Below are 11,896 nucleotides of genomic sequence, written 5' to 3'. Positions count from 1 at the left end.
ATCATCAAGGCTGAACAGAAGCTTCCATCCTGATGAAATCGCTTTCAGGGAATGCCCTGTATGTTTGAGCAAAACAATGCTAAACCACATACTGCATCTATTACAACAGCATGGCTCCATAATAGAGGAGTCCAGGTTTGGAGTTTTGGATCTCCTCAGCTGCCGGATATTTACAGAATGCTGTTAAAAGAAGAGGCGATGCTACACAAGGTAAAAATGACCCTGTCCCAACTTTTCTGAGACATGTTGCTTCCATGAAGTGTAAAATGAGCTAATGATTTTTATGAAAAAGGAAAGAAAAGGAAAGAGATACTGGAAGACATACTGGGGTATATAAAATAAAGGCTGCTTGGCAGGTGGGTGTTTGGGGCTTACCTTGAGTCAGCATTAACAGTCAGGCCCCACAAGCAGCCGTCCCAAACAACATCCTTCACAGAAATGCTTGTTCAAGTGTTTTCTTATTTGTGGCTGCTTGAAAATGAGACAAACCTGGAAGTAGTCAGCTTAACATTTCTCCGCACTGAACAGTTCAGATAAACAGAAGTTGGCACTCAGTGGAAAAGTAGCTCAACAAATTTTACACTCCATCGCTGTACGTGGACGCTTGAAGCTGTCGTGTGGATTTTTTTTGATGACAAGTAGAGCCTTGCACGGTCCCTAAGTTGTTTTTTGTGTGCACATAAACCAAGGTTTAGTCAGCCTGTGGTACGTCTGCTTTTGAGTTCATTTGTGAGCTAGCAGGAAATAAATACCTGTGCTAGAAGTTTTTGAACTGCCTCCACTGATTTAAGTGCTAATTGCTGCTGCATTGCTCTCCCTGGTTGGAAAACTGTTCTTGTTCTGTTGTTGCTTCTCTTCCTGAGTCTGGTTGTACCAACGTGTTCTTACCATTAAAAGGTTTCTCTCCACCTGTCTCCAGGTTTTTGCTCATGGAAATCTTTGAATCAATGGAAAAATCTCTGTCTATAATGTTGTTGGCTGTTTACTGTTTTAAAATTGCACTAACATGACAATGTCAGGGTTTGGTGAGAAGCACTGAATAAGCTTTACAAGTAAAGTTGAAGATCCCTTTAATACAGAGTTTCTGAATATGCTGATATTTCAATTTAAAGGTATAGCTAGTACCAAAACTAGCACACTAGATGTCAATACTTATTTTTAGTGCTCTTAGCGTTAATCTCGTTAAAATGACACTAACGACATAACCACATTAATGTGGCAAATCTCCGTTAGCGAGTTAACGCGGATCGCCCCGTGCATGGGGCTGCACAAGGCGATCCGGCATCAACAAGTTAGCGCGTTAAGCTTGTTAACGCAATAGCGCCGTGCAGCCCCTCGGACAGAGCGATCGGCACTAACTCGCTAATGGAGATTTGCCACGTTTATGCGGTTATGGCGTCAACGTCATTTTAATGAGATTAACGCTGACAGCACTACTTATTTTGCTTATTCGTTATTGACAGTTTTAATAGATAACTGTATAGTACATCCCATATTTTGCTGAGAAATCAATGCAGCGATTTATCTAAATATGTTCAAACACACCTGGAAATGCAGCGTACAAGGCAAACACAGTTTGAAAGTCAATATTTTGTACGATCACCTTTATTTTTCAGCACAGTCGGAACTCGCTGCACAGCTTTCATGTCATTTCTTTAAGCAGACTTCAGGAATAGTTCTCCAGGCTTCTTGAAGGACATTGAAAGCTCTTCTTTGGATGTTGGCTACCTTTTGTTCCATTCTCTGTCAAGATGATCCCACACTGCTTCAGTAATGTTGGGCTCTGGGGAGGCCAATCCATGATTGATAACTGTCATGCTGAAAAATAAAGCCATGCTTTCTAGATATCAAAATAAATAGATACTTTTCTTTAATCATAATTCCATCAGTTTTAACAGGTTCTGCAATACTAAAGTCCTCCACAGATGTCTCCAGACACTCACTGTTGCACCTCTCTGATGACCTCATCTGTACATTTGGATGATAATTTGAAAACTTTTAAGGACACGCTGGAATATAACCATTCCAAGATATGCCACATTTTGGGGCTAACACCTCTTTGAAAATCACTTTGTTGGTGCAAAACAACAAATTATATGCCTGTCAAACTTTGTTATCTTTTAGCTGTTATGTTTTATAGACTCAGCAAAGAGAAACAGGAACAAATTGCATATTTTTTGTGAGAGGCTGCTAGTACCAAAGCACCTAAAGATAGAATTTAAAATGGGCTAGTCAAGATGTTTGTTATGTGCTTACACAACACCGGTTCATCGCTTGAGTTAGGGGACTTTTTTTTAATGATTCATAGATCAGTGTTACAAATTAACAAATAAACACATTGCTTTTGATTGCTCAAGACTTTTGCACGGTACTGTCGTTTAATGTTTGAGTATGGTGAAGAGACTAAACTGGAAACACATTTTAGTGATATATAAACACTTTATATAATGTAGATTTCCTTTTTTATCTTTGCTATTCTGCTGTGAATCTTGCAGTAATATCTTCTACTTACTCTTCTTTCTCTCTTCAGTCATCATTTTTGACCTTCAGTCATTTCCCATCTCCCCTGCCTATTTGACCTCCCACTTCATACCTTTTCTTTTATTCTTTATATTCAATACTACAGCTTTTACTTCTTTTTTTTTTAAGCTGTCTTGCACATACAGTATCTGCTAGAAGCGTTTTGTCTGTATGCATGTATTTTAGTGTGCTACAAATATAGACAAATAGTCACTCTGTGGAGGGCAAGGTTGCAGGTCAAAGGCAGTGTGAATGAAAACTAGAAAAAGCAAAAGGAAACAAACGTGGCCTTGGAGGATGAACGATTTCCCGAGATTCAGTCTGTTGTCAAGGTAGGGGGCTTGTGAGGGATTTCCTGGAATACAATATTTTTAGTCTCTTTCTCTCCTTTCATGTTTGCGCTTCTCTTCTCCCACACTGCAGACTTTACAAAGGGCTCGAAGATGCAAGTTAAATTCTTTTGTTTCAAACAGATAACCTCACTTCAGCAGGAGAGAGTGCTTGCAAGATCCAGTCTCATTCAGCTTCCCCCTGAGGGGACACAAATTCCTTTTTCTCCTCCGCCCCGCTCTCTCACCTTCTGGATGGATTGCGATGATGGCTCGCACCACCTGCACCAAGAGCTTTGTCTGACAGATACAGAAAAAGGATGCTGACACTTGACAGGTTGCAGCACTGTGTTTACTAAACCTCAGCAGTGGGGGAGGTAGACCTTAACATCATTTCCCAGGGTTGCTTGCAGTCTATACAATCACAAGTACAAACAGAGTGAAACACAGTTTGTTTTTTTTACTTCTTGGGGACAAACAATGTTACCAAAAAAAAAGGTAAGAAGTTCAGACAAACAGCCAGTCAGTTGGGTGTAACTGAAACCATTTGGTGCTTTCACCATTAATCTAAATGGATCCTGTCATTAACGTAACAGCAGGCTATCAGCAGTGAAACTCAATGTCATGAGTAAAGGAACATCTCGCACACAGACACGTGCCCATTTTTGTGGCACATCTCTGAGTGCATGTTAAGCACTAATCTATGTGAATTAGAAACGTGTTAGTACAGAGGTCTGACTTGAATGCTAAACCGCGATGAAAGTCAATAAAAGTGAAATTATAATTCAGGTAATTATGGGAGATGGTATGAGCTAAAAGGGGGGCTTTAAGACTGTCAGGACCCTGTTAATTTTCTGCGTGGCGTTATCGGCATCAGCGTTTCAGCACAATGACAGTTTTACAAGGTGGTTTTAATTTCCAAAATAGATTCAAAGGGTGTTAGCGCTCGTAATGAAAGAAGACTGAAAGCTGGAGCTGGGAAAACACATAAATATACTTGGGATACATTTATGCATAACTTAACTTGACTGATAAAAAAAACTCTGGAAAAAATAGTGAAATGTATCTTCACAGCTTAATCCCACTGGGAAATCATCTGTCAGCTCATTAGCCTTAACGATCACACTGCATCTGTACACTGTCCAAGCATGTTTGACCCTAGCTGGTTTGAATATATCTGTGTAGCACAGTGTGATGACTAACCTCGTACAAGCATGGAACGCCGACGCTCCTTGACAGCAGCTATGTCTATAAAAGTCATAGTGTAAAGTCTAAAAACAATCAGAAATACATGAAATTATTAACGTCAATGTGCTATACTTCAGTATTTTATGCTGAGTTGATGGCTCCTTGGGTGGATGAGGTTTGTCCAGAGTTCCTTAAGGTTCTTGATGCTCCCTTGGTTGATATGCTTCTGTAAGTTGTAACCTCTGGATTGACAGTTGAGGTGGTGGATCCAATTACAAAGGGATCACACTCCTTTGCATCCCTGGGAAAGCCTATGCCAGGGAACTACCTGTTAGTCCTTGAATTCAGGAGAAACAATGAGGATGCACTCAAACTTCCTGAGGATGCAGGAAGTTTGAGTGCATCCATCAAGGTGTCATCATGTGGGGCGTGCCTTACAAGAATGAGGTATCTGGTCCATTATTATGGGCTATTTAGCTCCTGTAGTGAGAGGTTTGAATTCCCGGTGGGAGCTGGACTCAGCCAGGGATGTCTTTTATGGACAGAATTTCTAGACATGGTGACATGTGAAGTCTTCCTACTTTGGAATCAGGGGGCTGAGCCTATCCCAGCCACCATAGGGGGAGATGCGGGGTACACCCTGGACAGGCTGCCAATCCAACCCAGACAGACAACCATTCACACTCCCACTCACACTATAGTCATTACAGATTCATCAGTTAACTTAACCCCTCTTACAGCATGTCTTTGACTCATTGACTGTGAGAGGAAGCAGAAATACTCCGACACAAGGAAAACAGCCATATGGTGGATTTGAACCCAGGACTCTTTCTTGGTGTGAGTACTGATGGCTGTGTTCGCCCAGCGTATTTTATATAAACCTCACACAAATGGCGACACTTTGTTAAAAGCCAAAGGTTTGCTTCAGATCGTGTTGATTTGATCAACCCGATGACCTCAGGATTTAACAGTCCACACTGATTACAGCAGGGCTTCGTGTAATCTTGTTAGTTGAGCACAAAGAGTTGATTTCACGTTGGCCAGGACCAAAAGCAGGTCGCTGCTGTAGCTCAAGGGTATGAATAAACCTGGGTCAGTTACCGTCTGAGACCAATTGAATTCAATGTGTAAGGATGAGAGAATTTGCAAAGGAATGAGTACCTGTGTGTTTTGTCTGTGGGTCTGCAAAGCCCAGCAGAAAAGTAGGAGTGGAATGCTGTAAATGTGAACCATTAATCTCTACAGTATTATTTCATCTCATACTCTAATGCTGACATTTCCTTAAAAGCCAGCCAAAAAAAAAAAAAACACAGAAAACCCCCTCATAACTTTGTGTCTGCTTATATTATCACAAGACATGTAACTGATACAAGGATTTCCTATATTCCCCTCCACAGGTGGGAGATTCATAACTCCCTTGTTTGATATATAGACCATCCACCCACAACTGGCCCATCTCTTATGAATGGGCTTGATATACAGCAGTATTGCTGTCAGGGTAAATACCTCCAAGCAACAGACCTTTATTCAATTTCTAACCTGTCAGAAATACAAGCTGCTCTACTCCGGCAGCTACTTTAAATGTAGCCTGCCAAAGTGAATTACTTTCACAATATGAAATAATATATATTCTTATTTTTCGCTAGCCTAAAAGTATTTTGCAAACAACAGAAGGGGTTAGGTGGGTAAATACCACTGTGCACTCATGGAGCACAAAGATAAGGGGATCGCAAACAAAAACTATTATTGAACCACGGGGGAATTTCAGGTAATTAACTTTTAAGTCTTTGGAGGCAGCAGAAAAAGCAGTCTTTACAGAAAAGCTATGCAGAAATCATCGTGAAGTTTATTCATTAAATTAAAGGATTAAGTACAGCTGGAGAAAGTTAACGAGCAAATATGGAAACATGATCGGCTTATTACTGCCTGAACAGATTTAAAATGCGTCTCGAAGTCACCGAAGCCACAATTCCATACGGTAGCCATCAAGAGCAGTCACTGCTGGTTTTCAACATCTGGATAATTAACTAAGGCACGATGCAGGCATGAGTACAGTGTTTTTAAAGCCCCTGTCAAGATGGGTTTTAAATATGAAGTCAATTAAACAATTTCTCCCAATAAGCCTCTTATCCTGAAGAACATGGTGCAAAACAAACAGAGATTTTAGAGATTTAATGCTTTTTTTTTGGTGCTCTTCTGTTTTTGTCGTTACAGTCCACTGCGATTAAGTCACACAGTCCCGATGCATTAAATGCTTTCCGATACAAATGTTTTCTTTTGCTTATGTAACTTTTTGAATGCTGCATATTTAGTCATGTACATTTAATGGTGTCCTGTCCTGTTTCCATTATAGTAAGAAAAGCTTATGGGTAAAAAAGCAAAATAACTCAGAAATGGCCTATCCATGAAGCACTGTACAAAACTAGCGCTAAATGACATCTCTGTATACTTGCAAGGAGCCAGATTTACAACAGTGAGTTTCTAGAGCCATCTGTAAAACATGGTGGAGGCTCTCTCATGGTTTGGAGCTGGATTTTTAACCAGTGGTGTTAGAGATCTTGTCAAAACGTGCACGAAAAGTGCCATCAGATTTTGATCCACCACATAATACCATCTGGAAAACATCAGTTTGGCATCCGTTTCATTTTTTTAAGGATGAAAAGGATCCCAAACACACTGCCAGTGCAGTAAATGCGTACGTCGATTGAAAGACACACAGTGCAATATTATCAGTCATGGATTGGCCTCCCCAGAGCCTGGACAGAGAATGGAACAAAAGGGAGAAACATCCAAAGAAGAGCTTTCAATGTCCTTTAAGAAGCCTGGAGAACTATTTCTAAAGTCTACTTAAAGAAATGACAAAAAAAAAAAACTGTCTAAAACAGTTCAGGCAGTGTTGAAGAATAAAGGTTGAACTGAATATTAGTATTATTGTATAAACTCTATTTTTTCACCTTATACAGTATACTGTATTCAGTGTTTCTGCAAAAGACAGAACCTATTTTCTTTTTCTTTTAGCAAATTATAAAGAAATGAGGGGTGGCTCAAGACTTGTGCACACTACTGTAAATCTATGAAGATAAAAAAAAAAAAAAACAATGCAACTAGAATCACGTCGACTCCAATGTTGCAACTTTCCTATTTGATTATTTTCCAAGTAGACCCAGTGGGGGTTTTTTGTCCTTGCATAACACTATGACACATGACAAAAAGGACATGTATATGAAAAGAAACAATCAGTATCCAAACCCTGTATTCATTAAAGTGAATTTCTGTGAGAGGGAGAAAGTTCATTTGCTGCTCTGGAGACCTGCAGTGAGCACCGCTCTTTTGGTCTAATTTGGAAGGCAGCCTAAAAATAAAAATCAGACTTCCAATGCTTTGACAGAAAAAAATTAATAAATTAACCAGGGGTTTGGATTTCATTTTCCAAATCTTTGCCCTGCAAATCACTCCTCAAAATGCTGTAATTATGATGCAAATGTTTTGAGTGCATTCATTATGAGGCGGATACAATCTTAAAGCCCATTCATTTAAAAAGAGAACTAAAAATACTGATAAGAAACGTTACCCATCTGTGCACTCTTCCACCATGAATAAAGAAACACAATACAATAAAAAATAAAAATAACACAATCGCTCCTTTTCATCACAGTTTTCTTTATTTCGGTTCTAAAAGGTGGGACAAAATAGAGCCGTATTTTACGCTTTTATTTATTCAAATGAAACAAAGCAACCTAACAGCATCAACGCACACACTGGCGTGCACGTTTATTCCTCATCATTATAAGCTTTACATAACTTCACTGGTGTGTGTCATATATAGTATTTGTGCATCCGTACACTCAGCACGGGGGCAGCTGCGGGGCTAATTTGTTTAGAAGGAATTAATTAGACATTATTAGGGGGAAAACAATGGAGCAGAGGCAGGGTGTTTAACGATGGGACGTTAAAGAGGCAAACCTGTCACGGAACAATAGGCTAATATCCACCCACTGCTACCCACTGCTCAATTACTTTATCACACAATAGGACACGGCGCACACACAAATAAATCCGAGCAGCCGTTGCATTTTGTGATTAGGCCTCGGTCTCAACGTTCATCCATGACTGAGTGACAGCAGAGGTTGTTTCTGTGTGTATACGAACGTCTTTCTAATTGAGCAGATGTTTCAGGATTAAAGGTATCCTCTCTTATAGCTTCACAGATGACAGCGCTATTGAAATGTCTTCTGTTGATGAACCTCAAACCTGATTAGAGAACTAAATGTAGAGGTATTGACTGCTTTTAGTTCTACTTCTTCAGATCTCGTTCCAATCTAATTCCAGTCCTTTTTCAACACCTTCCTACTCCTTCCCTAAGGCTAGGTTACCACGGCACTCTGTGGCTGCGGTCCAAACTGCCTCCCCGTCTCCTTTCACAGCCACTTCTTGAGAACGGCCAAGGCGGAGTTGAAGGTGAACTGGGCCGGGTGGGTTCCGCGGTGAGCCAGCAACAGGGAGCCTGCCTCAGGCCCGTGGCCCGCCGCCATCAGCTCAGCGGCGGCTTTCTCCACATCCCAGCCGCCCTCCTGCTGGTGTGACAGCATGTGGGAGCTTAGCAGGGGGTACAGGGCTGAGGAGACGCAGCCTACCAGGAGCCCGGCGTCTAGGAGCAAGGAAAGGAGCTCTTCATCGCAGGAGGAAGCAGTCTCCTGGAGGAAGAAGAAAAGGGGAGGAGAACGTGTAAACACACATGTGGGAAAAGAATAAAGAGAAACTAAGTTTCCTTTTAAACTGTGATCCTGTTTTTTTTTCATCCCTGCAAAGAACATGTGTCAAGATAAACCGCCAAAAATTTCGAATGAATGTATCCAGTTTCTCTTCCAGTTATCAACCCTAAACATCTACTGGCTTACTGAAGACTGAAAGCGGCTGGTAAAGTTGGATTTGTACCAGCCCCGGCGCTCTGCAGAAATGAGGTATTGTAGCTTGATGCAGCAGCGGCAGCAGGAACCTTTGAATGCTGTGTGACTACAATGTTACACTTTCAGTGTCAGGTCGCATCCTGTGTTGACCCGCGGCTGACCGCCATTTTTCTCGCATGTGCTTTCGCTCACACACAGCTTCTCGCAACCACCCACACACACACTCCTTTTCCTCTTTTTTTCTTTTATTTGCAGCTTCTCGCTTACTAAAAGTGTTTGGAGCATATGCTCATAGAGTCATAAACAGACCTTTACATAATATTTTAATCCCATCATCCGCCTGGTTACATCAATGAATTACATGCAAATTCAAACAGCTAAATGCCGTTAGGGCTGCTGAGAGTGGTTTACAGGCCACGCATAGGCCAGGCTGAGTGCTGGGGTTGAGAGGGCCGTCTCTCCATGACTCAGCCCGTCTCCTCTGTACCCTCTCACCTGTTTGCTAACTCTATTATTAAGATTGCACTTCCTCAACTTTACACGCTTGTGTGCATGCACACGCAGACAACAGCAAGTCCTTGTTGAGGTATTTTTGGAGCTGAGGCGGATCAATTATAAATGTGGAGCCCATGTCTTCTCTAGTGTAGCGGAGAAGGTGAGCAGAGCCAAAACTCAATCTTTTTCTCCTGCATGGACAATTCCTCCTTTAAACACACACAAAAAGAGCCTTTAAGAAGGATCACTTGGCTCATGTGATGATAAGCATTAGTTATTCAGCTGCTGTCTCTGACAATGACATTATCTCCTAGGGGGAGATTACTGATATTTTGAACTTAAAGTAATTTTTACTTCGTGCTAATGTTAGAAGGTCTGGGAAGGAACATCAGTATAGTGGATTTAATGCATTTTCCATTTAATGTGTTTTAAACCCTGCCAGGTCATTATTGCCCTGTTGCCAAAGGATGAGAGAGACTCGACATGTGACTAGCGTGACATGCATGACTACTAATTTAATTTATAGGGCTTCTATTGAGAGACAAGACCAGATGAATCATGACAAGCTAGGGAAAGGAAAGATGACAGTCTGAGAAATTTTTGAACCTAGAACAGAGGTGGATGAGGAGGTCATCCGTGTATAATGAGAATCAAGGAGGAAAAAACTACAAGAGAGACGAGAGGGGCTTAGGAGTGTGGAAAATGTATGATGAAGAGAGCTGGAAGGAAGGGGGGGCATAGAGGAGAATGGCTGACATGCACTGAGAGCGTCAGATACATACATTTTTAAATCCACCGACTGTTTCCAGGGGCTGAATGCACACCAGAACCGAGGGGAAGCACTTCAAAAACACCTTCACACTTCAGCTTCAAACTTTTTTATTTTGCAGCCTCAACAGAGACTCAGAACAAATGTTCTACATGGGATTTCTGGAGCTTTATTGAAGATCAATGTCACGAATGATGATTTTTTTTTTTAATTTACAGGCAAAAGAGCAACTGATTCTTATTCTTCAGAAGTGTGAGTAGGAAAAAAGTGTCATTTGTATAAATGTGTGCAATTTGGCGCTGAAGAACAAGTGGTTATGATAACACTACACTGAAGAAAGGATTTCTTGAGATCTGAAAACGCATAGACAGTGTGTCAATAAAGTCAGACAAGGCAAGAAACACAAGGTGAGATGATGAAACAGGCTGAAAACAAGACAAATGTTTAGCCAGATTGCAAAAATGCCTTTATTTGGAAGACAAAGTTGCATGTTGGAGTATTTTCTTCCAAATAAGCTTGGCTTAACTTTTTTTAAAATCAATTTTTCTACTGTTACTGTACTTCATCTTTTAATGTGGGGAATGGTTATTGAATCTTAGACTAATAGTAAGAGTCTACAGTCTGAAACCATGACAACAAACCAGCGATGACATGCTGATGTTTAGCAGGAATAAAATGAACATGTTCACTTCTATATAAATAAAGGTTTACGCTTTAATATTAATGTTATGCTGAGTTTAGCATGTTTGTCATTTATTACTGAATCCTTGTACTGCTGAGGCTCATAAGGTTTTAACTGCTCTTTTACCCATTAATATATACATCAATATACACTCACCGGCCACTTTGTTAGGTACACCTGTTCGACTGCTCGTTAATGCAAGTTTCTGGTGGGAATTTAATGCATCTATACACCTAAAAATGGTCAAGACGACCTGCTGAAGTTCAAACTGAGCACCAGGAAGCATTAGGAAGAAAGGTGATTTACATGATAAAAAGAAAGCATGGCTCCATCCTGCCTTGTATCGGTTCAGATGGTGGTGCTATAACTGCATGGGGGCTATTTTCTTGGTACACTTTGGGCCCTTCGTACCAAGTAAACACTATTTAAATGAGCACTGTTTAAATGCCACAGCCTATCTTTCCAAGTGTTGTTGCTGACCATGTCCATCCCTTTAAGTTCAAATCATCTCAACTGGTTTCTTTAACATGGATGGGATGTGGTGGAACGGGAGAGTCACATTATGGATGTGCATACCAACATCTGTGAGGAAAGTGTTCAGCACCTTGTTAAATCTATACCATCAAGAATTAATGCAGTACTGAAGGAAAATGTGGTCCACCCCAGCACTAGCAAGGTTTATGTAATTAAGCGTCCAGTGAGATGTATTAGATAAGGATTTTTATCCGATTATGATCATTACAATTAATCCCGAGTAGGGCATGAAAATGTTATGCCAACCAGTGTATTTTTGCCCAATGAAAACCCAATCTATCAGCCTCATTGTGGTGGTATGAAAAAAAAGTCAGGGGCTCATAAACCCACGATAAGTCTGTAGGCGTCATCTTCTGCAGCTCTGTAGTGCCTTTTGATGTTCTAAGTGCGATTAACCTCAGATTTGATCTGATTGGACCTTAAAGCCTGTTAATCACTGAAAGACCCTGCTGGAGCCTGGCTGTAATGAGAG

The 11,896-nt window shown here is 40.8% G+C and overlaps 1 protein-coding gene across 1 annotated transcript in view; it reads right to left on the bottom strand.

Annotated features, from left to right (window-relative positions):
* Positions 1 to 7,676: 7,676 nt before the first annotated feature.
* nbas (NBAS subunit of NRZ tethering complex) overlaps positions 7,677 to 11,896 on the bottom strand; it is a 181,837-nt gene continuing 177,617 nt past the window's right edge. Inside the window, exon 53 of the mRNA XM_031726216.2 lies at positions 7,677 to 8,731. Within this exon, the coding sequence (XP_031582076.1) occupies positions 8,456 to 8,731 (276 nt within the window). The 3' untranslated portion in view covers positions 7,677 to 8,455. The remainder of the gene's footprint in view (positions 8,732 to 11,896) is intronic.

The sequence above is a fragment of the Oreochromis aureus genome, linkage group 15 (genome assembly GCF_013358895.1).
Source record: "Oreochromis aureus strain Israel breed Guangdong linkage group 15, ZZ_aureus, whole genome shotgun sequence".
In the NCBI taxonomy this organism is placed as follows: Eukaryota; Metazoa; Chordata; class Actinopteri; order Cichliformes; family Cichlidae; genus Oreochromis; species Oreochromis aureus.
This window is presented reverse-complemented; position numbering and strand designations above follow the sequence as displayed.